This window comes from Dipodomys merriami, unplaced genomic scaffold, assembly GCF_024711535.1.
Source record: "Dipodomys merriami isolate MVZ:Mamm:240054 unplaced genomic scaffold, mDipMer1.0.p SCAF_11, whole genome shotgun sequence".
In the NCBI taxonomy this organism is placed as follows: Eukaryota; Metazoa; Chordata; class Mammalia; order Rodentia; family Heteromyidae; genus Dipodomys; species Dipodomys merriami.
This window is the reverse complement of record NW_027202382.1, coordinates 39,474,595-39,499,293: the sequence shown is the minus strand read 5'-3', so window position 1 is coordinate 39,499,293 and position 24,699 is coordinate 39,474,595. Positions and strand designations below refer to the sequence as shown.

At 39.3% G+C, this 24,699-nt stretch overlaps 1 protein-coding gene across 6 annotated transcripts in view; it reads left to right on the top strand.

The window, feature by feature from the left end:
- Nucleotides 1-24,699, top strand: part of Dennd1a (DENN domain containing 1A) — a 482,983-nt gene that overhangs the window by 209,610 nt on the left and 248,674 nt on the right. For all 6 annotated transcript variants that reach the window (XM_070013301.1, XM_070013293.1, XM_070013274.1 and 3 more), the window contains 2 exons: nt 19,021-19,090; nt 24,492-24,572. In XM_070013301.1, coding sequence (XP_069869402.1) covers nt 19,021-19,090; nt 24,492-24,572 — 151 coding nt within the window. The remainder of the gene's footprint in view (nt 1-19,020; nt 19,091-24,491; nt 24,573-24,699) is intronic.

Sequence of the window (24,699 nt, the reverse complement as noted above, 5' to 3'; positions counted from 1 at the left end):
AAGTTTAATAACATTTTGTTTATGTTGATAGGGACACTTGATTTTTGCTTAAAAAAAAAAAACAGCATGTTAGACATGGTACAAGAAAAGAGAGGAAAGTGGAAATTAGGTGGGGTAAACTAAATAGGTGTATATGCATCTTTTCTCCCTTTCTCTTAAAATGACCAGTGGGTTATTAGGAGGAAAACATACACTGCAATCTGATCTTTATTGAGTTGGTATTTGAGGATTTTTCTAAAGCAAAAGAAGCACCTCTTCCATTGCATAATGCTGATTTCTATTTTAAACTTGTCCCTAGGTTATATAGTGGCCGGCGTTCGGTAAGAGGTGGCTGTTACAAGTTACCTTAGGAAGTTTACCTAGAGTGATTCAAAGATGGTGCTTATGGGTAGAAGCTGTTTTAGCTTCTTTCTTTGTTTTCCTATGCCCAGCCTAACTAACCTTGAGCTCATGATACAGATAAGATAGCCATAGTAATTTAGAAAGGAACATGCTCTATCTGTGCCTCTTCTCTGTCTAATGAGTTCATGTAAAATATATATCAAAAGAAATTCTCATAGCAGAATCCTCACATTTCAAAGGGGATTATATTTATTATAAGAACTGCTGATTCATTAGGAATGCTTCCTAATTCCAACGCAACAGCTGCTTCTGGTTAGAATAAATGCCAGCTCTTTTGTGCCCTGTCCCTCCAAGGGGACATTAAATTTTGTTTTAAGACTTTCTTGTTCTAGCATTTTCTCTCTCACTCTGTTCCCCCCCCCCAATTGCAGTACTTTGTCCTTTTTTAGTATTCACATGATTTAAAAACCTACTGTACCTACTTCCCACCTTTAAATATGTCTTGCCTTAAGATTACAAATGCTAATAAAACTCTTCTGATAATGTGTTTTGTTTGCATTCACAGTGGCAGTAGAGTGTATTGTAGAGCAGTAAAGAAAGAAGTTGAGACACGTTGTAGTCATGAATTCTAAGTGTAATAATTTAAAGTATAGAGGGCATTTCAGAAACTGCTTTTGTCCATTAAATGAAACCACTGTATTAACATATCATAGCATGCTGTTCTAATCACTTTGCTCCAAATACCAGCTTTTGAAAGAAACATGGCTGTATTTTTATATAAAATCTGAAATCATGTAATTGAATGGCTTGGCAGAATAGGTAAATGAATGTAGCAACATGCATTCAAATATGTCTCTTTGGTTTGTAATGAGCTGATTGAAGTTCACAGTTGTGAGACTTGCCATTTTATTTTCTGATTTTGCATTCTGGACTCAGACAAAAGTGCCAGTTCTTTTCTTCTCATTTTTTTTCTAATAACAGAAAAAGGTGGATGAAGAAAATTGTTCATAACAATAAAGTAGCCTCTTCTGGGGGAATCACTATTGCATTTAGTGTGCCTGTGGTCTTTACTGAACTGTCAGCCATAAGAGAGAGGATCTTCTGATGTCCTTCTATAAAATAATCTTTGAGATGGGATTGTAGTTCAGTGGTAGAATTCTTGCCTACTATGTTCAAAGCCTTGGGTTTGATACTCAGCACCACAAACAAGCAAGCAAGCAATACCTGTGAAGGCTAAAAGATAATGGTTAGTAGCCTGCCCACATTCATATGTAAGAGATCATAGGTACCTCTGCACACTTTTTTCATAGCATTTATCTCATTAATCTTTTTTTTTTTTTTCTGGTCCTTGAGCTTGAACTCAGAGCCTAGGCTCTGTCCCTTAGCCTCTTTCTGCCCAAGGCTAGCATTCTACCACTTGAGCCACAGCACTACTTTTTCTGAGTAGTTTATTGGAGATAAGAGTCTCATACACTTTCCTGCAAGAGCTGGCTTTGAACCACGATCCTCAGATCTCAGCCTCCTGAGTAGCTAAGGGTACAGACATGAACCACCAGTGCCTAACTCATTAATTATTTTTAATACGCATATCTGAATCCTCCACTAGACATTGAACTCTATATCAGATTGTATCTGATTCACCCATTTTCCCCAAGACCCAGCAAAAGGACTTACAAGTCAAAAAATGTTTGATGACTAAATGAGCTTCAGAATACTAAGCCAAAAAGATGCCAGATCAGTTATCAATATGTACAAAAGACTGAAAGATGATAAGCTTTGGAGCTAAGTAGACATAATTTCAAATCCTTATTAGTAAGACAACATGGGAATTTCCTGTGAGATACAGAGGATGTTCAAGATAGTTCTAGGTTTTGATGACAGCAGCTTCTCTGTGTATCTTTGTCTAGACAGAAAAAGGAAAGGAGAGTAGCGTTGGAGGATTACCATTTACTAAGGACAGAGATAACTGGATGAGTTTAGTGATCTGTTGTGTAGCTCTAGGAAAACTTATAGTCTCTGAACTCACATTTCTTCTGCAAAATGAGAAAATTAAAGAGTTTGGAGCAACTGGCCACTGTCACACTTCTCTTGCCTTCCACATTTGAGCCAAATGGTAAAACTTGGATTCTAACTTTTCTAGTCAAGGAGCAAACCCTTGATGCCATCTAACTTTTAGCCAGAGAGAACATGCTGTATGATTCAGAGATTCTCATCTCTAGACTAGAAAAGATATTTCATACATATGTGAGATGTATTACAAATAGTGCTGATATTAATACAGCCAAAGAAGTTTGTGAATGATATGCTGTTTTAATGCATTAAGTGGACTGATGATATTTCTAGAATTCCCCCTCATTTGGCATACATGCATACATGACAATATCCATGGAACTGTGTTACCTTTAAAATTTGTCTTCCATTGGTTTGCAATGGAACAAAAAGCTAAGATGTACATTAAGATCATGTACACTAAGATGATAGAAGCCAGATTCAGATTCCACATACTGTGTATTCCACTTAGCTAGCATTCTTAAAAAGGCAAAATTATAGGAACAGGCAAGAGATTAGTGGGTACCAGTGACTACCAATATGCAGTGTGAACTAGCTGGATGATGTGCCATAGAAGTGTTCTATCTCTGTCACCAGGGGTTGCTTTGTCAGAAGAGTGAATGTCATTTTATGTTGTTAAAAAAAAGACATGAATTTTTAAAAGGTAGAGATGATGGGAAGAGCAGGTGGAGAACAGATTTTCTTAACACATTGTTTAAGAACAAGTGCATTCATAGTCTCTCGTGGGTGGGACACAAGAGAGCATTTGGGGTCCTGGGAATGCATGCATGTATCTATCTGCCTATTGTGGTGCTATTCATTGTATGCTGTTATCAAAGCCATTTAAAGGTAAACATATAATGAGTGTATTTTACTGAATGAGAGTCAAACCTATTTGTAAAAAAGAAAAAAAAAGTGAGCTTTGGATCCTGAGAACTCACCTCAGATCTGAACTGCCCCATTTTTAGTGTGGTGACCTTGAGCGAGGCACTTTATATTTAGGAGCCTCGTCTTGCTTGCTTGTCTATAAGCTACAGCTGGGAATAGCCAGCCCTCTGACAACTTAGGTGAGAGGTAAGAGGCACTGCCTGACTGGGTGTGGCTGAGCTTCTAGACATTCAGTGGCTAGCTGTAAATGCAGAACTGATCTTTCAATTTAACTAAAGCTATTTTGTTTTCGAACCATAAAAGTTAAGTTCAAACATTTGGAAGAGGCAAAATGTAAACATCCATGTGTTTGTTTAATGTTAGCGCCCACAATCTTATTATCATCGCTGTTTTTTTATCTCACAGTAGCATAACTAAATCTTTAGGGTTAAGGTGTATCTAAATAGTTAACTAAGTAAGGAATTATTTCTTCAGAGAGCAAAACATTGGAAGTGTTTGTAGTGTTAGATAGAAAAGAGATGTTCATTAAAGAATAAATGAAAACATTCTGGTGACACTGGTGTCTAGGGTTCAGGTTCATTTTCTCCTTCCATTAAAGAATTAAAGGATCAGAAAGTTTTGAAAGCAGACAGTGCCAGTTGATTTGAAAGCCTAAGAAACAGCAAAACAATCCTTTGTGCAAGGAATAGTCCCAGCAGTTTTTCTCCCAGGCCCTTGCCTCCAACCCCTTAGAGCAGGTTCCTGGTCCTGTTGTTTAAGAGGTAGATAAGCTCTGCAGTTGGGCTTGTGATTGGTTTCCCTATCCCTATGCACGAGTATGGAAGGTGCTTCTGATTGGATGGAGGCATGTACTGGCCACTGCCTTGGAGGGCAGATGTGTCTAGCTGAGTCATTTCCCTCCCCCATGTTGGAGCCTGTCCCAGCCTGCTGTATTTTATCTAGCCAGGAAGACCTAACTTACCCCTCAACATGTATGTGTTTGCCATCTTTTTCATTTTACAAGTAAACTCTTGTGTTAAAGACCCTGTTGGTCTAGCCTAGTGTTCTGTGACTGATGCAGTCTTAAAAAATAGTCTCAAATAACATCTATATACTTGCAACAGTCAGCATTATACATATATTTAAAATCATTCAAAATAACAGTCTAGCAGACCTAACAGCCATAGCAGAAGTTACCTAGTTTGGAATGCCAGCTACATTCTGTGAACTGTGATGGGCAGTTTATAGTATTTTACCTAATGAATTCCATAGAATCACCTTCTTAGGTCAACAGGAGTACTGCTGTTCTGCATAGGGAAACACCTGGGAGAGAAGAGGTATGCTCTAGAGGTGCCCACTGGGTTGACTCTGCCTGCCCCTTGATCTGTCATATTTGCTGCTTCTAAGGACACAAGCCACCTTCTGCCTAGCAGGTTCAGGCTAATCCCTGATGGGAACTCACTTTTTAGAACTCCTCTCTTGGAACCAAATCCTGCAATCAGATATGTTGAATTGAAACTACTTTGTACTACTGCGTAAAAATCTTTCAAAAAATTGTACTCAGTAATTAAAAAGAGGTCTGACAGAAGCTCACACTTATAGGACCTTCCACTCCTCTGAGGACTTTGCTCACTATCATGGTCTTAAAACCTTTGAGTATATCTTGTTCCATACTTCTGTCTTTGGTTCCTCATGCAATGTATTTATAAGATCTTTTAAAAAGACAGAATGGAGCTGGGTGACTGTGGCTCAGGCCTGTAATCCTAGCTACTCAGGAGGCTGAAATGTGGAGATCATGGTTAGTAGGTAGCTAGAGGAAGAAAGTCCATAAGACTTTTATTTCATTTAACCACCAGAAAACCGGAAGTGGAACCATGGCTTAAAGTAATAGAGTGCTAGCCTTGAGAGGAAAAAGCTCAGGGACAGTGCCCAGGCCCTGAGTTCAGGCCCCAGGATTGACAACCCCCTCCCCCGCCCCCCAAAAAAAGGTAAATGTCAGATTCTTACTTCTCTCAGGAAAAGCTGCCTCTCTAGTTGGGCACAGAAAGCTCCTCACAAGCTGGGCTCTGTAGACTTCTCTAGTCTCCTCAGTACTTAGATGCCTCCTTCTATCCATTTCCATTCTAAAAATATCACCCAAAGAAATAGGTATCTCTGTCATACTTGATGAAAGTGACTTCTCTTTTATACACTTATTTTCCTCATGAAGTTGGGTCCCCTTTTGTGATGCCCTTCCTTAGTGTCCCCATAGCTCTTGCTGCTGGCTAGGTTTGTAGCATCTTCACATTGCATTGCTGTTAACCAATTCCATTTCTCTTCTCCCAGAGCATGTAGAGTTAAGTGGCCCTATGTTATGTTCAGTATTAAGCCAAGCTGTGTAATACAGAGCTGATAGCTCTGGTTGCCTACTAACTGCTCATACAAATGGTCCAACTTTGTAGTCAAAATAGATTCTGACCCCTTTTTCTTTCTCACAAAAAATGGCCTTGGGAAAATTAATATGCCTTCATTCCTGAGGTCTGCCAGGGTTTACTGAGGCCACTGTAAGGAAGGTTACTGAAAGCTTTCCAAAGCAACCCACCTTGCCCAGAACTGAGATCAGGAAAAGCACCATGCGGGGGAAGAACAGGAGCTCTGATGTGAGAATACAAACTGCCAGCTTTATGCCCCTTGGGAGCTAATCCTTACCATTATGGAGGTGCTGTAAGAAGCAAGGAGATAGGCTTACCTCTCTGTTCCTGCCCAACACTCCTCCTCACTACCAACCAGATACCTGGGAGTCAGGAAGCCAGAGGAATTAGATGTGTAGGTTTGTTTGTGTAAAAGAATGTTACTTTTTTAGTTATATAGAAGCTAATAAAAAGTAACATATATTTACTTACTGGTGCTGGGGATTGAACTCAGGGCCTCTACTGCTGAGCTACAGTGACAGCCAAGAAGTAATGCATATTTATTGTAGAAAACTTGGAGAATATTAACATGAAAAATCATTTGCTCATTTATAAAGCCTGCCTTTAAATCTAAATATACATATTTATGTTACCTATCTTTCTGGATATAGACTGATTTTAGTGAATACATACTAGTCCATCATTTTGAAAGTTCATAATTTATTGTAAACTTTCCACTGTGCTATATTTAGATTGCTTCTAAGCATTTACCATTACAAATAACAGAATACTTCAAAGACAAGTTACCTCTATGATTTTAAGGCACTGTGTATTCAATGCATAAATCACAGAAAATATTCTATATTTTTCTAAAGACTGTAACGAGAAACAAAAGATTATCTACAACATCATAACCTAAAAAGAACCAGTATTAATATTTTATCTTTTAGTCTTGCTCTAATGTGTGTGATTGCATATGGTGACAGTGGTGGAGTGTTGCTTTTTTCATTTTATATTGTTTCATAAAGTTTCCCACATGGTTAAAAATATGCTAAAACATGATTTTCTATTGCCTGATTTTAATATAATTAATTAAATGATTATGTATTTAACAGTGTGTATTATTAAGAAATAAGTACAATATATTACCAGAAAATCAAGTCACAAGATTTAATACAGGTAAAAAGAAATTCACATATTTTTCTGCCTATTTAAATTTTTTCCTTTTAGTAGTTACTCATTAAACAACAACTTTTCTGTTCTCCTTCATGAGTAAGGTTAAGAATTTATATTTGAGAAACTGATTTTCCTAAAGCTGTGTTTAGTGTTTCTTTTTTTTTTTTTTTTTAATTTTTTCTTTTTGGGTCCGGTTGTGGGGCCTGAACTCTGGGCATGGGCACTGTCCCTCAGCTCTTCAGCTCAAGGCTAGCACTCTACCACTTGAGCCACAGTGCCACTTCCAGCTTTTTTCTTTTTGCTTATGTAGTGCTAAGGAATCGAACCCAGGGCCTAAGGCATGCAAGGCAAGCGCTCTACCACTCAACCACCTTCCCAGCCCTTAGTGTTTCTTTTTTAAAATTTATAAATACAGCCATATTTTGAGAGGGCTTTATAATATTTTTAATAACATGTAGTAATATTTTGTAACATTGTAGCCTATTTTTTCTGGGTAAAATAAAATCCATAAGTACAAAGATCATTAGAAAAATTAGGACAGGCGGAGGAGTAGGATTTGTATCAAAGTCATGACAGAGAGAGACTAACAGCATTTAATGTTCCAGCTCTGATCACCGTGTCCTGAATTCCCAGCTCCTCGGATTGCGAGGACTCGGGCTTCTCTGTGCTTTGAAGGACACAAGGGAGGAAAGCAGTTTCACAAAGCAGCTGCTGTGTGATTATGGTGCTGAGGGAATGTGTACTCTTCTTCGCTTCAAGCCAGCCCCGCCTTTGCTTATCACACTGTCCCAAGTTTTGCTCTTACTGTTCTGTTAGACTATTTCCTAACACCATTGTGATTTCTCATACAGGTCTAAACTTTGAACTCTGTCCTGTGACTGGCTTATCTTAGGCAATGAATGAATAGATACTACCAAACAAATGAGTTTAATTATTCTGTTTTGACAACACTTAGAAAAGTCATTGAAATTTGCATCACATGTGCTGTCTGGTACAGCTGTTGATGCTGTTTCCTGAAATAACTTTTTCATAGAGGTACCTATTAGTATATTAGCTACATGGATCTAAATTGTACCCAGATCTACTAGGAAACTATGTAACTTGAGGTTATTTATAAGCCTTTCTGTGCTCCATTTTCTCCATTTGTTATCTGCAGGTATAGTAACACCTACTTGGAATTACTATGAGTTAATAAATTTATGGGGCTCCTCTCATATGGTGATTCCTAAATTAATGAAAGTTCACTAATATTTATTCTGTTTGATATATCTTGAGCAGCAAAACAAAACAAACAAAAAGTGCCTGGAAAAAAGCGGATCTTGTCGTCATTGGACAGATTAGATCCTCTTCAGCAGGGCTGTTGTGCTGTGTCTGATTAATTTTGTACAGATAATTTTTCTTCCCTTAGTCTGTCCCAACATGGCTGCAAAATTAAGTAGCAATCTCTTCAGAGACTGGTGATCTGGTGGGTGAAATAGATTCCTGTTGTTAGGCAAAAAGGGTTACTTGGATTGCACAAATTCCTGCCTTACCTTCCCATAGAATCTTCAGTCTCATTTCCAAAAACATTCAGGGAAAACCCTCTTGATGAGAGAGTTGCTCCATCACTAAGGTAACTTGAGAGCAGACCAATTTCCTGTCTGTCTTTGTTGCCTACTCTTTAGTTGTAAGGTTCTGCCTTAACCCAAGGAGGCTTTGAACATCAGCTGTCTGGAACAATCTCTAGCCTTATCACTTATTTTAATGTTTCTTGCACAGGGTCACTCTTGGATGTGGTGCTCTGGGCAATCTCACTTCAGAGTGCTTCCCTTCCTTTATTTAACCTCTGACCTGTGAAAACAAGAGTTAATCAAGAGTTCTAAAGTAGCTAAGAGGAAGGGGAAGTGTTTGGTTACAAATTAAATATGAACAAGTCATAAGTCATAAATCCCCAGTAGTGCTACTAGTCGTGTGTCTCAAGTTGCATATGGTAAAGTGTTTGAGTTATAAATCCACGTTCAGAACTCTCTGACTGCTTGGGGCTAGGTTCATTTTCTTTTGCTCTCAACTCCTTCGCCTTCTCAAACATTACTTTTATTAGAACAGCTGTGTTCATATCCTACTTTCTCTTTGTATGTCTGTCTTTCCTCCTTCCTTTCTTTACCTGCCTGCTTATGTTGATTGGTGTGCTGTTGAGATGAAACTGCTTCCCTGAAAGAAGTTAAGCATATGGAAAATATTGTCAAGGAAAGGCACTGAAGCATATAGAGCATAAATGGGTTTAAGAGACAGCCAGACACTTTTATAGAGAGATTTGAGATTGAATGATATAACGTTGAAGAAGGGACCTGGGGGGTGGAAATAAACTTAAATGAGTACTTTTTATGGAAACTGATGCCCTGTTTAACCTAGCATTTCCTTGTCACCATAAACATACATGTATAGCTTTATACTTTAATTAAAAAGAAAAGCCTAAGAATCTGTGACACAGGCTATGGTTTTTCTAGGTAACTTCTTAAAAAATAAACATTTAGGGCAGTAGAGACTTTGAGTCTTGACATGATGCATTGGAAGCAAAAAAATTCTCTTTTCCGTGTTTGATTAAGACATTTTAAATTGAGCTATTTATATCTGTGTTTCCAAATAAAATGTGTATACTAATTCGTAAAGCAATAAAAAGCAGACACATGACTAGTGTCCCTGGAGCTGGCAGAGTGAGAAAACACACTGCATCATTGGGAAGCAGCCAGAGCTGGATTGCTCAGAATGCACATAGCCGAGGGGTTTTAGAAGCCAACTTTCTTTTTATCAGAATATTACAGTGAGAACTTGAAGGGAGGAATATTGTAACCTAATCTCAAGATTGTTGTACCTGCTCACAATGTGGCACCTATTACTGAGTTGTATAGCGCAAATAAGACTTAGAAATCATATCTGCTTTTAGTACCTGTGTCATCTTAGGAAAGTCACTTCAGTTCTCTGAGCCTCAGTTTTCTCATCTATAAATTGGGGCAGTAATTTATCTCATTTAGTTGTTATGAAGAGTAATATTTCAAAGCACCTAGGCCTAACACTTTATAAAATTCCCCCACCTTTACCATTAGCTTTTTACTACTTACCTCTGAAAATGAGAATAATGTCAAATGGTACCTCAGTGAGATAATTAACTTTGTTGTTAGCTCCTGAAAGTAGGATAGGACTTCTGTGTCTTTGTTGTTGTTTTATAGCAGAGATACTTGTGGGCTATGAAAACTTCAGTAAAGTAGACCTTGTTTAGAACCTCACTAGCCAATTACATTATATTATAGTAGTAATTTTATCCATAAGTTAGATGTTCTGAATGAGAAAAACTTTCAGGAGTAGTTTCATGAACTCTGGGGAGAATGATGAAAGGCCTGTGTGCTCACCCACTCTGGAATCAGTGGAAAATACCAAGAATTACACTGAGCTGTCAGTGCAGGTGCTATTACTCCGAAGATCTCCTGATACCAACACTTTACTGGTGATAACAGAAAAGTGTCCCTGTGCTTTTCTCCTGAGCAATCTCCTTCAATCAGTCTTAGTGCCACAGAAAAGATGATGACAAATCCACCCTCTAAAAGCAGCAATTATTGTGTACCCATCAGGGAGGAAAGAGCCTTGTTTCCAAAATCAAATCCAAGTGTATGTTTAGGTAGATTTATATAAGCATGTGCATGCATGTGCACTTGTTTGATACACATGCATAATGAAAATCAGCATTTCTTATTTAAATATTCATTTTCCTGCATAAATATAATAATTCTCACAAAGAGCTATTAATTATGGACAAAAGGCAGAGATTCCTAAGCTTAACTGAATACTATAAAAAGTTTACAATTTGAGATTAGCAGCCATGAGCAAAGCAGCTCAGATCAGGCAACAGTGGTTTGATTTCCCAAAGTGGGGAGATGTGTTTCTCTTGATACTGTTCCTTTGTCTTTTGGTCTTAATAGTAATGAATGTGACTTTTATCAGGACAGAACAAAGTTGATGTTGTTCCAACCATAGTGGTAGGTGCATTCAGATAAGTTTCACTCTCCAAATAGCCATATGAGAGTAAGTGTTAACTCCCCATTTCACAGATGGGGAAGGAGGAAGGAACATGGCTCAGGCCATAGCTAGTAAGCGAAAGAGCTAATATCAGTCCCAGCCGGATCTCCTGCAGTTGGTGCAGAGTTGATTAGTAAAGTGTTACTTCCTCTGGGAAGACTTTCTGGAGCCTCTCTGTCCCCTCTGTGACCCTCCATCATAGCATTGACCCAGCCCAGCTTCCCGTCTGTTCTGCTTACATTGTGGTCCCCCAAATGCTAAGATACTCGTGTGCCTAGGCAAGTACACAGGCCTTCCTAAGATGTATGATGTTGCAACTGGAAACATGACATGTGCCTAGCACACATGAGAGGGTGAACATTTAGTATAGTTTTATGTTCATGGAAAAGACAGATAAGCATGTAGACTAAACTCAACTGTGTTGAATCTGTATAGGCCACACCCTGAACATCCTCATTTTCTGGAAATAAACTGTTTGTTTAAACAGGGAGGGAGCAGGAGTTCATGGTAAAATGGAGGAAACTTTGGGATTTTATCTAGAAAAAGTAAATCTAAAACTCTGAAAATAAGCTTATTTCAACAAATATAGTTTTTAATTCTGAGAATTCATTGATTCTTAGGAAGAATAATTCATGAACCAAAAAAAGTGTTAATTTTTTTGAGGGGAGGGAGTTGCAATTTCTCTGACTTAATAACCCTTCATGTTTGATTTTCGTGCATAATCATGAAAGGAGTTTTTTCCCCCCTAAAAGTGTTTGAGGACTTCATTTTCCCAAAGGCTTCTCTTGTCCTTTGATATTGAAATTATTTTCTTTTGGTGTGGCAGTATGTAACCATGCTTGTTTTTCTTTTATTTGCCTTCGTTGTTTGTTAATTGGGCTAGTACTAGTAGGTCTTCAATTGTCAGTGACTTGGGTGTCCAGCATCTCCAGTATGGGCTTCATGAACTTCTACAGCCTGGGTATGGCAGACAGGAGTTTACTCTGTGGTCAGTATTCATTTTATTGTAGATGTTTGAGACACTGACTGTGACAGAGAGCGGAGATGTCAGGTCGTGCTGGAAAGGCTAAATGAGGACTACTATTGAAAACAGCCACATTTTGCTATTTTCTTCTTCCTGTAGCTATACTTTCTGGTCCATTTTACTTGAACACAGGATGTATAGATTCCTACAGAGTGCTGGAATTATGATGCAGAAACCAGGACCCAAAGAGAATATCCTACCACAATAGAAGCAGTGATAAACGGGGAAAGAGGTCAGGTGTCTCCTATGTGTATTTAGTTGTATATATTAGTTGTTTGTTTGCATCTTTTAATAGAAAGATTGAGTCTTAGATCCTTTCTTGAAATGAGATGCTAATAGCCAAAAAGTAATAGAACTGAGGAACTCCCCCCCCTTCCCTCACCACTACCACACACACATCACCCAGAGTTATTATACTCAAGTCTATCTTCCTCTCAGCATTTGCCATGCCACTCTGCTTTTTAAAATTTGGGGAGTTTGAAACTTTAAATATTGAATGCCCTATTAGCTTAACCAGAAAATTCGATGAATCTTGGCAGAAACTTCAGACAGAAATTAAGAGGTGAAACTATATCCTAAGGTATAGTTTCAAGAGTTCCCCACAAATTCACCAAAAACAATGGGAAGACTTGATTCTGTGTCTTTTTTTTTTTGTCGGTCATGGGGCTTGAACTCTGGGCTTGGGTGCTGTCCCTGCGCTCTTCAGCTCAAGGTGAGTGCTCTACTGCTTGAGCCACAGCACCACTTCCGGTTTTCTAGTGGTTTATTGGAGATAAGAGTCTCACAGACTTTCCTGCCCGGGCTGGCTTTGAACCGCGATCCTCAGATCTCAGCCTCCTGAGTAGCTAGGATTACAGGCATGAGCAACCGGCGTCTGGCTTTTCCTATTTTTAAATTTATTGACCCACATATGTGGAAGCAGCCTTGCCAGTGTTCTGCCCTAGGCTGCTGCTTTATCTTATCTTCCCATGGAATGTACCGGAGTATTTATGGGGTAAAAAAAATCTCATCACAAATTCTTTTTCTTTTTATTTCTCCTCTAGAGTAGAGCCAGAGTATTATATTGATCTTCAGATTGTGGTGATGACTGAATTATATTATCTAAGATTTTTGTTTTAGGATACCAAATTGTACCCTGGTTTTGAAAAAGCTGACATCCACTGATATCTACTGAGAACTAAAGTGAGGGGGAATAATCTCTTCCTCTCAGGTTTAAAATATTCATCCTTTAGGACATCATTCTTCAATAACTATCCTTGAGTTGCCCACTGACTACAGAATGACAGGGAGGCCCATCAGTTTGGTCTCTCAGAGTTCAGAACTAGCTTCCCTGTAGTCTTAGCTCTAGAGAGACTGTGCTCTAGAGACATGTCTTCTGCCTTAATCCTCTTCATGCCCACTCTACTTTCCACACTAATGGCTACCTTCTTTAGACCCTTCTCTGTGAGATGGACAGTGATTTGCACAGTTATCTACTTCTCTCTCTCTCTCTCTCTCTCTCTCTCTCTCTCTCTCTCTCTCTCTTTCTCTCTCTCTCTCTCTCTCTTCCTCCCTCTCCCTCTCCCTCTCCCTCTCCATTTTATATGCTACACTCTATAGCCATGCTTTAATTTTTCTCAAATGATATCATTATTTTGTACATTCTTGGTTAATGCATTTAAAATAGTAGAAAAATTATCCTTTCCTCTCTGTTCAGTTTTCAGCAATAACAAAGAAGTTATAGAAAGTTGTAAATACATCATAAGACATGTTTCTTTCTTTATCTGAGATTTATTAAATAATATCCAGTAGTTCACATTAAAAAAATTTTAGTTCACATTAAAAAAATTTAGGATGGGTATGGTGACTCATGCTCATAATCTTAGCTATTTAAAATGCTGAGATTGGAAGAATCCCAGTTCCAGGCCAGCCTGTGAGATGGAAAAAAAGGAATAAGAAAAAAGTTTGGTGGTAGTTCATGCCTGTCATTTTAGGTATGGCGAGAAATGTTAATAAGGGGACTTATAGTATATAGTCTGGCTTGGAATAAAAATAGGACCCTATGTCAAAAAATAAGCAGAGCAAAAAGGGCTGGAGGCATGGCTGGTGCAAGCACATGGCCTTGAGTTTATCCCAGTACTGCCCACCCCAAAGAAAAAAAGAGGAACATTCTTTTACATAAATATTACACCATCATAAAAAAGCAGAAAACGAGTTTTTTTTTTGATACAGCATTCTTATGTAATCCTTGGTCATCTCTTGTCTCTTTAGTATCCTTCAGTCTTGTTCAGTTCCTTAGTGCTTCCTCCTCTATGAACAGGGCTGGCTGTTTTGTAGATGCTTCTCAGCTTCAGTTTATTCAATGTTTCCTCAGGATGAGCTTCTCCTTTAACAGAAGTGTGATAGAAGTGATGCTGTTTTCTTCCACTGCACCTTCTCTATTCTCACTCCACTCTCACACCATTTCAGATTCTTTTTAGTTGACTAAGGTAGCATCCTGAGGCTTCTAGTTTGTTTTTTCCTTTGTGATTAATGAATAGTTAGTGAAGAAATACTTTGGGACTCTGTCAGTTACTCTATCCCTTGTCAAACGTTCAATTTACTTATGGACTCTTGATTTCCTATGTTAGTGTAATCTCCTGTCATTATTTACTTTGATCCTCAAATTCTCATAGATTTTTGTCAGTGGGAACCCCTTCTCACTGGCTTTTGTGTCCTGTTGGTATGTCCTGACTATTGGTTGAGCACTGCTTGTTTCCTTTTTCCCTATTTAGCAAGATCTATTTCCTTACTCCAGCCTGGGAAGATTACAGTTCTTTTTTTTCTTCATGCATTTTAAAATTATTATTATAAAGGTGATGTACAGAGGGGTTATAGTTACATAAGTCAGATAAACAGTACATTTCTTTTTGAACAATGACACCCTTTCCCTTGCTGTCTCCTAGCTTTTCCCTCCTGTCTTCACCCACAAGTTGTATAGTTCATTTTCAACAGTGTCTAGTGAGCACTACTGCTTCATTTGTTCGCCCTTTGAGCCATCATTTCTGTCCCCTCCCCCTTACTCTCCCAAGAACAGACAAATGAAAGAAAAGAAAACAAAAATAGCAATGAAGAAAAAAAAAATCTCTTGCCATTTCCTGGAGTTCATTTCAATAAATGTTATTTCATATGATCAGTTGCACATTGGTATTGTGCCTTTGTGTTCTTCTCCTAAGAATAGTATCCTTTGGTATCACCTTTGTGAATGCCTAGAGACCTCTATAATTTACCATGTCTCAGTGTTTGTTTGTTTTACCACTCAGTGTGTTTACTTGTAGATTTACAGGCCCATTTTAGCTACCACAAATGAGGGAAACCCTGCAACCTATGTTTCTCTGGGTCTGGCTTAGTTCTTCAAGAATCTCTGGTTCACTTTAGTGGAGAATGGTGTTTAGAAACCAAGATCTGACACTTAGTGTGCTATTACAGTTGGGGCATCTCTACTCTGAAGCTTCTAAGTGGCTAAAGCTAGAGACTATACCTATATGTATAATCTATATGTACAGCTGGTATTTGTATTTGTTTTATTTATCTATTCTTGTCTACCTGTCTGTTTACTCAGCAACATGATTTCACATAGTCACATCCAATTCCAGGTTGATGTCCCTGGATTCATCCTTGTTTTCTCTCTCCATATTTATAATTTGCACCTCTGATTATTAAGATACTTGGTTCCCACTGTATATTTATTTGCTTAATCAATCTCGATCATCCCTTGTTTGTAACTAGTCTCCTTCTGCAGTCCTCTTCCCACATAGCTGCTTTTCTCACTCTGTTCAGGGTAGAGGTATACCCTCATTATGGATAGCTTTTACAATTGCTTAGATGCTTCCTGATCACCTTTCATGGACACTCTCAGTAAGCTCTGCTATCCCTACTGAACTGCCTTCTAGATGCTCCATTTGATCCTTTGGTGGTGTTAATATCATTGCTGGTCAAACTCTGTATTCTATATACATGCTTTTTCCCAACATGAACTTTCTCCTTGACTGTCCTGAGTTCTGACACTCCCAGGTCACCCTCTGTGTCCATCGTCCCTTTAATCCTGATTGATTTCAGACTTTTTTCTGCCAAGAAGTCCTTCTCCTTCTGGTGTACCAAAATATTGTGCCAGATCACCACTCAGCAGGGCACCTCCATACCCACTTGGACTCTAACCCTGGGCTAAGTTGCCCCTCTGAGGAGGATTGTCTTCTACTACCAACCCCTTCCTCAATTTGACCAATTTCAGCCACCCTACTTACTGCCCCCCCCCCCCATGCCTCTATTTTGCTCAGGTTCAGACATTGCACTGAACTGCTAGGAAGAAAAATGAAAGAACTTTTTTAAAATTTTGATGGATTTTCTATTTAAATGCCACTGACACTGAAATGGAACCAATTCCTGTAGGTATTTAACAGGTTAGTCATATACATATACATGCCCTAGTTGGATGGTTATTCTGACCACAAGTACAGTGGCACTGGTACTGAGCCTGCCATGCAGATGGTCCCTTGAGGTCAGAACATAAAATGATTATATGAGGGTGGTAAGCGAAGCAGGACCAATAGATTTGGGCCCTGTAGGTGGCCAGGGAGGAGCAGTGTAATTTTGTATTTGTTTCCTGTCTCTAGACTGGGAAGTATTGTTTACTCATTGCTGACAGACACATACAAAATGGAGTGGGGACTCCATGTCCTCACCTGCAGGCATGGTGCCAGCACTAATGAAGCAGGACCGGAAACGCCAGTGGACACAGCTCAGCTGTGAACCCTGGCCTCCCAACTGGGGAAGTAGGGGCCCTTTGAAGAAGACAGCTGGGGTTTAGTTTCAAAACTTTAACACTTCCATGGCTAGATATTCATCTGTCAGTGCACAGGGGACCACATGTAGGGAACAGTTGTATCCTGTAAGGCTAAAGGGAGAAAGAAATAGCTGTTTTCCAAGGTAACTACAACGATGCCCTTGCCAATGATTCTGCCTAGCGCAACCTCCCCCCACCCCCCAAAAAAAAGGATTGGTGAGGCAGATGCCAGGTATAAAGAGTAGGTCTGACCTGTGGTCTCTGCTATCTTGCCTTCCTTCAGCTCAGAGGTGAGAATGCCAAGGCTGGGCTTTTGTGCCCACGCCATGTTGGTCAGTTGAACCTACTTGTTCAAAGCTTGTCCTAAAGTCTTGGTACAACTAGCCTGCCCTCCCCCACACTCCCATCCCCCATCCTCTAGTTCTAAAACAAGCTCAGCTTTGCTTTCCTCTGCTCCAGGCCAGCCTTTCCTCTACTTCCCCCTTTTCTTCCTCCTGATTTCCAATTGCTGGATTTAATTTGCGGTATTTTTTCCTTTGGGAAGAGAAGTATTTGTAATCCTTGCTTGAATTTGTTTACTAAGAGTCCTCTAATCTGTGCAGGACTTTTCTTCTGAGAGGGTTTCTTGATCTACTCTAATGGCTTTTAGCGCACTGAGGTTTATTAGCAAAAGAGGAAGGGAGCATGTTATCTCTTGCCTAATCCCTCTTGAATGTTTACATTGCTCTGCCAGAGTCAGTGCTGTGGAGAGTGGCAGCAGCCATCTACTTCAGAACAGTCCATATGCAGCTGCCAGAGCTGATGGAAACATATTAACTTAAGTGATAATACTGTCATAGAAGTGAAAAGTTAAGTTGCTTATCAGTATATTTTGATAAACTACTTAAATTTTACAGTAGCATGTGCTGGCTTCAGACAGCCGTCACTGATAGGAGTTTGTGCACTTTATCTGTCCTCTCTATTGCCTTACACTTCATTTATTAGCCTCAGCTGCCCAGCAGTAATCTGTACAGGGTGCTGATCCCCCTCTCGGGCAGCATGTCACATCTGTGCTCTGCCTCGGGTCCAGTCCTATCAGTAACGACGCCATTCGCTCAGCAGGGCAGACATGAGCAGACACAGCAAGCACTTAGTATGACACTTCTCATGTGCCTATTAAGCAAAGCTTTGGAAAAAAACCCTTACAGAGAATAGAACCATTTAATGCAAGTGGCAAACCTCTTGACTGGGGATACTTTTCAACAAGCTTTCCTTAAGTACTAAGGAGTCTTTGCTATTCCCTAGTCTTTATCTGCTTGTATTGTTCAATAAATGTTGAACACTGTGTACTAGGCTCCCTTTTTTGGCAGTGGGAGGACAAAGGGAATAAAGTTGTGTTTCTTCCTGTCTTTGCCAAGTCTGTTGAGAAGACAAGTACACCTTGAGTGCTGCGTTGTGTGGGAAGTATTATAACAGAAGTAGTAATGTGTCCAGGGCAGCCCAGAAAGGAAAATAAGGCACATGAGGCCAAGACAGGGAGGTGTAAAGGGCTGTCAGGAGGATAAGCAGAAATTAAAAGGTCAGTGAGCAACAAGGGCTGAGATGTACTAGCTCAGCAGGCTTGAAAATACCTGGATGTTCCCATAGTGAGGCTGCCATGAGAGGAGCAGGGAGATGGTGAAGTAGAAAGGATAGCCACAGAGGTGGTCAAGGACTTATAAACTACCCTAAGACATGTGCACAGCTGGATCTTGTAGTAATGAGGAACCAGACTTGCATTTTAGAAAGCCAATTCTAACAACCACGTGAAAAGGGTAGACTTCAGGCTAACATTGGGATTGAAGGGAGCAGTGGTCAGGATTTGCTCAAGGCAGTGAGATGGACAATTGAACATTCATCCTGCAAGTTGGCTTAAAATAGGTAGGTCAAGCCTGTGAGGTACCTTGCAGATGCCTGCACGGCATGGTATGTGTGGCTCTATGTGCTCAATCATGAGCTACTGAAGCAGTGCTTTGCTGAGGACCTGGGGGTTACTTGGAGCTGGTGCCTGATAGCAGATTTTGCTCTGAATTTCTTCTCTGTGAACCTAGTCTAGTCTGAGGTGTGGGAATAATTCATAAGGGACATGAAATCCACTGCCTCACACAAGGCACTTTTTTTAAATCCCAGAAATAATTAGCACTTCACCTATCTGAGTTTCCAGAACAATCTATGACAAGAGTCTTAGAATGTAGAAAAAAACCTGAAATGTATCAGTCTTGAAGTAGGTTGTAGTTCATGTTTTTAACCTGTATACTAATATTTTGTTTTTTGTTTTTCTCTCCCCCCCCCCCCCCCCCCAGCTATCTTCCCTGGTTCGAGGTATTTTACAAACTACTTAACATCCTGGCAGATTATACGACAAAAAGACAGGTATTTGCATTTTCTGCTTTTAACAAGTAAACTTTAATTTTTATGACAACAAAAATAATGCATATCTTATTTTTCACCAAAATATTTATAGAAAGGTTAAGAAATTCAGAAGATATTGGGAATCACTTCTAATCTAATCTGCTCCATCTTCTTTCCTAAAATAAATATTGCTAGCATTTTGGGTTGTTTTGTTACTAATTTTTTTTGAGTTAATGAAATAATATATAAAGCTGGACACCAGTGTTTCATGCCTGTAACCTTAGCCAGCCTAGGCAGAAAAGTCTGTGAGACTCTTTTTCTACAGTTTACCAGAAAACCAGAAGTGGAGCTGTGACTTAAGTGGTAGGCACTTAGCCTACCACTGATAGCATCCAGGCCGTCAGTTCAATCCCCACAACTGACAAAAAAGAAAGAAAAATAAAAAAGTACTAATATATGGCTTTTATAATATAGAGAGCTATAATCATAATATTAGTTGTAATATTGTCTAATATTCCTAAGCAGCCCTGAAAATTCATGGCATGCATTAACTAATAATATTGCTGAGACACAAATTTGAATTGTACATGTCATGCTGTAAGTCTGAGGTTTGCAAGCAACATACTTGACTGGAAAGTTAAGAGTGTTATTACCTAGTGGCCCAATTCCGATTTTGAGAACACATTGTGGTGCTTTTACAATATTTGTAATGGTCAGAAAAGTACTACTTCACCTGTACCTTGCTGTACTTTTGGAAGAAATAGTGTGCTAAGTTCAGTTTCATGCATGTCAAAGATTAATGTGATATGTTAAATACTTTTGTGTTCTATGTGTTCAATACCATTGTAACAGAATCATTTCTCCACACTACTAAAAATACTGTAAAGCCAGTTGCTGGTGGCTCATGACTGTAATCCTACCTACTCAGGAGACTGATATCTGAGGATCGTGATTTGAAGCTGAAGGAAGCTGAAACTCTTATCTTCAATTGAGCACCAAAAATCCCATTATTGGATTTGTGGCTCAGGTGGTGGAGTGCTAGCATTGAGCAAAAAAGCTCAGGGACAGTGTCCAGGTCCTGAGTTCAAGCTCAAAGGCCAGCACAAAAAATAAATAAGTAAAATACTATAAATAACATTCATGGCAGTATAATAATTATACTTTGATGTGCTTGGGTTACAAATACTTTCACCAGTATTATTTGCTGGATTTACTAAGTTAAAAAAGCATTGTCAGCCAGGCGCTGGTGGCTCACGCCTGTAATCCTAGCTACTCAGGAGGCTGAGATCTGAGGATCTCGGTTCAAAGCCAGCCCGGGCAGGAAAGACCGTGAGACTCCTATCTCCAATAAACCACCAGAAAAGCGGAAGTGGCGCTGTAGCTCAAGTGGTAGAGCGCTCGCCTTGAGCTGAAGAGTTGAGGGACAGTGCCCAGGCCCAGAGTTCAAGCCCCACAACCGACAAAAAAAAAAAAAAAAAAAAAAGCATTGTCTTAATTTTATTTCTTTGATTATAAATTAATTGACTATCCATGTATGTAACTAATAATTTTAAAAATAATTTGCTTGTTTTTAAAGTTGTTATTACACACTATTGACAAATATCTCATCAGGTTTTTTTTTTTTTTTTTTATCCAACTCCCTTTTTTATTCCTTGGCAAATAACATTTTGACATAGCTGAGTTTGCTAGAACACATTTTAGGAAATAGTATTTCAAAGAAAAGGTGGAAATTGTATGTATAAATATATAAATCTTTTCTTTAAGTGGATTTTTTTTTACTGACAAACATTCCAGAGGTCACGTGAAAGGAAAGAATAACTAATAAAAATGGCTCTTTCGATCACTATACTCACTCTTCAAAGAAGCTTAGGCATCAGGAAATCTATCATAAAAGTTGTTGGAAACTATTTCTAACAACTTGTTTTTGGAGCCCAGGACTCTGTATTAACTTTTTTTCTGATTAAAGGAATAGGTCAAGAGGAGGCCAGATGGTGACTTATGTAGAATTGGTGCACCTTTCCTTTGGATCATTGCCCTAGGAATGCCTCTGTCTCATAGCATGCTAGAGCCTGTGATCAGAAATACAGCTTAGCTGGTTAGAACCTATTCCTTCTAAACCCATGACACTGTACTTTCTTCTGGTTAGAGGAATAATGACACCAAAGGTAGAAAATCTACCTAAAACTGGCTCCTTTGCAAGTTGTTTTGATCACCAGCATAGGACAGTAGAGGCCCCAAACAGAATTCCTGCCCTCTAAAAAGAACAAAATAAAAAGACCATAAAATACCCCCAAACTAAAAACCTTTCATCTAAAAGTCATTGGGAAGGTTGGGCAAGGTAGATTTCTCTTTGTGTAACAATGTGTAACAATGACAGCTCAACAAGGGGCATTGGAGCCTGGAGTAGGAGACTATTTGACTCCTACCCCAGCTTGTTTATGAGTTGTTGAATGGAGTAAGGCAGGCATCTGTGTGAGGGATGGCAGGGTGAGGAGGATTTCTAAACTGGGCAGTACCCTACTCATGGTATAAGCCTGAGGAAAGTTGAGAATTTACATATGGGAGAGTGAGGGTAGTGACTATCTAGAACTGTCAGAACTCAAGTGGGATCTGGAGAGATCCAAAACACTAAGAAGGCAGCAGCAGTGGCCTTGAGCTGGGTTGCTGGGGCCTGAGAGAAAGACACTGTGAGGGGTGGACAGTGAAGGTCCAGTTTTCTGTGTCAGTGTCAGGGAGGGCAAGATAGGTATCTGGGTGGGAAGAAGACAGAGGCAGCAATAGGACAAAGTTTTTATATGAAAATAAGTAACAGTTTTCACTTTGTAAAATGTAATCACAGATACATAAAGGGATGAGTTCTATGTTATATTAGATTTTAAGCAATCAGTGTGAACCCAAGGTTTTCAGTATGTGAAGATATAGAGACATAGAAATGTTAAGAGTTGATTTGGAATTAGTGTGTGTGTAATATATTCCCTGTTTCTGTCCACTGAGAAGGCTTGGCATCAGCAATTGTAAGAACCAGTAAACACACCTGGTATCCAGATTTTAGTTTCTAAATACTACTTTACTCCTCATGAGTAGTTATCGGGCTACCTGTGGAAATACTTGATTCCAGGACTGGTCAGAGAATGTGTAAGAGGAGCCTGAGATAATTTTTGCACCAAAAATTGAGGAAATGTTTAGAGTATGATGAGAACATATCATTAAGTCACAGAAGTGATATTGAAATGCCAAGAGGTTCTGACCGGTCTTCCCTACAAGCATCAGGACAAATAATGATAGCAGTATTTTATCCCACTGGATATGCTGGAAACCTTGTATCTATGGTAATTGAAATAAGTAAATGGATAAACTGAAAGCTTGAATGGTATGTTTACTTAAAGTCTCACTCTATGGAATCCTGTTGTTTTTGGTTTGGTTTGGTTTTCCTTTTCTGGTCCTGGAGCCTGAGCTCTGGGGCCTGGGCACTGTCCCTGAGCGTCTTTTGCTCAAGGCTTGCATTCTACTGCTTGAATCACAGTGCCACTTCTGGCTTTGTCTGAGTACTTTATTGGAGATAAGATGGACTGGACTTTCCTGCCTGGGCAGGTGTGAACCACCAGCACCTAGCTAGAATACTTTTAAATTAAATATTTTAAATACAAAATAATGTTACAATAGTGACATTAGATCAGTTATTCAAGTGATGAAAGCCAACATTGTCAATAAACAAACAAATGGTAATTTGTATCATGAGGAAACAAGACAGTTGAGAATCATTCTACAAAATGGGGTAGTCTCCTTGTGAAAGTCAAACAGATTTAAGAAAGACAGATGAGCTGTTCTAGATGGAAAAAGACTAAAGAGTCATCATTACTAAAGGCAGTAAGTGATTGTGAGCTAGATTGAGTGCTGTAAGGACATCAGTAACACAGCTGGCAAAATGTGATGGGATGTGAGGATTAGATGGTAATACCGAACCAAGTTTAATTTCCTGTTGTATGGGAGAAAGTTCTTATTTGGATGATGGGCATGCTATCAGGAAACTTTGAAGTATCAGGAAATGAAATGGGTTGTTTGTTTGTTGTTCCTCCAACTCTGGTAAATTTGAGACTGTTTCAAAACAAAACTAAAACACAATGTAGCCTTAGTACAGAGGCTCAATCCTGTAATTCAAGCTATGTGGAGTGAGGGCAGGTGTTCATTCAGGATCAGCCTAGACAAAAAGAAGTTCTTGAGACTTTATCTCAACCAGTGGCTGGACACAGTGGTGCACACCTTTTACCCAAGAACAAGGAAGCACAATAGCTAGGTCAAATGGCATACATCTGCCTATCATCCCCAGCAACATGAGGAATCACAAGGAGGAAAATTGCAGTCCAGACTACCCCAGTATAAATAATCAGTGCCAAAAGGAACTAGAGATATGGCCCAAGTGGTAGAACACCTGCCTAGCAAGTAGTATGCCATGAGTTCAACCCCCAGTACCAACAAACAAAAATGGGGGGAAAAATTCAACTATACACACACAGCACACATCCATAGCTCATGTATTCTCTGTGAGAAATTGGTTGTAAGAGTTCAGATTGAAATTAGCTTATAGTCAGAACTCTTCTTTTTCCTGCCAAGCTCACTGCCAACGGCAGAGGATTGTGAGCGCAGACTCAACAATCCTGTGTTTAACCTCAGGCCATGTAACTTACTGTCTAAGTAAGCTTTAGCTTTCTTTAGCTTTAGCCTTCACATCTGTAAAGTGGGATAATTGGAAGGATCAGACAGTTAACAAGTAGATACCAGTTAAATTTATTACTATTAGCACAAAGAATTGTATGGAGGAGTGGGAGAAATAAATGATTTTTGGATCATTTGTGAGCAGTGTTCTTTTGAACATTTTAAAGGTAAATCTGTATGCCATTCTGTTGCTCAGTTTGGCTAATTAAAATGCACAGCCACCATCATATATTGCATGCTGCTGTACTTAGTTCATTTCTAAGTTTCCATAATTGGAGGCTGCCATGTGTATACCCAGTGAACACACAATAAAATTAATTGAGGGTAATGATGATGAAGACAAGATCCACAGTGTCATCGTTATTTCTCCCAACCACCCCCGCCTGGGAGCTCAAATTGTTTGCATTTGAAAGTTGTTGCTATGGAGTTAAGGGGATAGATTTACTGAGAGCTTATGGTATATGATCCATAAAAGGCGGTCAATGGTAGGTGTCTCACTGAGTAGAAAATGTCAAGCTAGATGTGGGAGGATCAACTTGGCGCTTAGGTTTTGAGCCATATGCAATGTCTTTGGTCCAACCTTACTTGATTATCAAACCTATTCCTGTGCTGAGGCCAGCATCTCCCAACCCTCTCTGTCATGTGGGGGTTCCCAACTCACCCTGTAGGTGAACAGCCTTTTGTTATTTAGGCCTTTTATTTCTTTCAGGAAAGTCAGTGGAATGAACTTCTCGAAACTCTGCACAGACTTCCCATCCCCGACCCAGGCGTGTCTGTTCATCTCAGTGTGGTAAGTAAGACAAAATAGTAGCTACCCTGTAGAAAGCATTTTGTTATGAACAGTCATAGGGAGCTGGCAAAGAGGAAGGTCTTTTGTCATTCTCACCCTTCCCCCACTCCTATCCTGAATAGTCTGA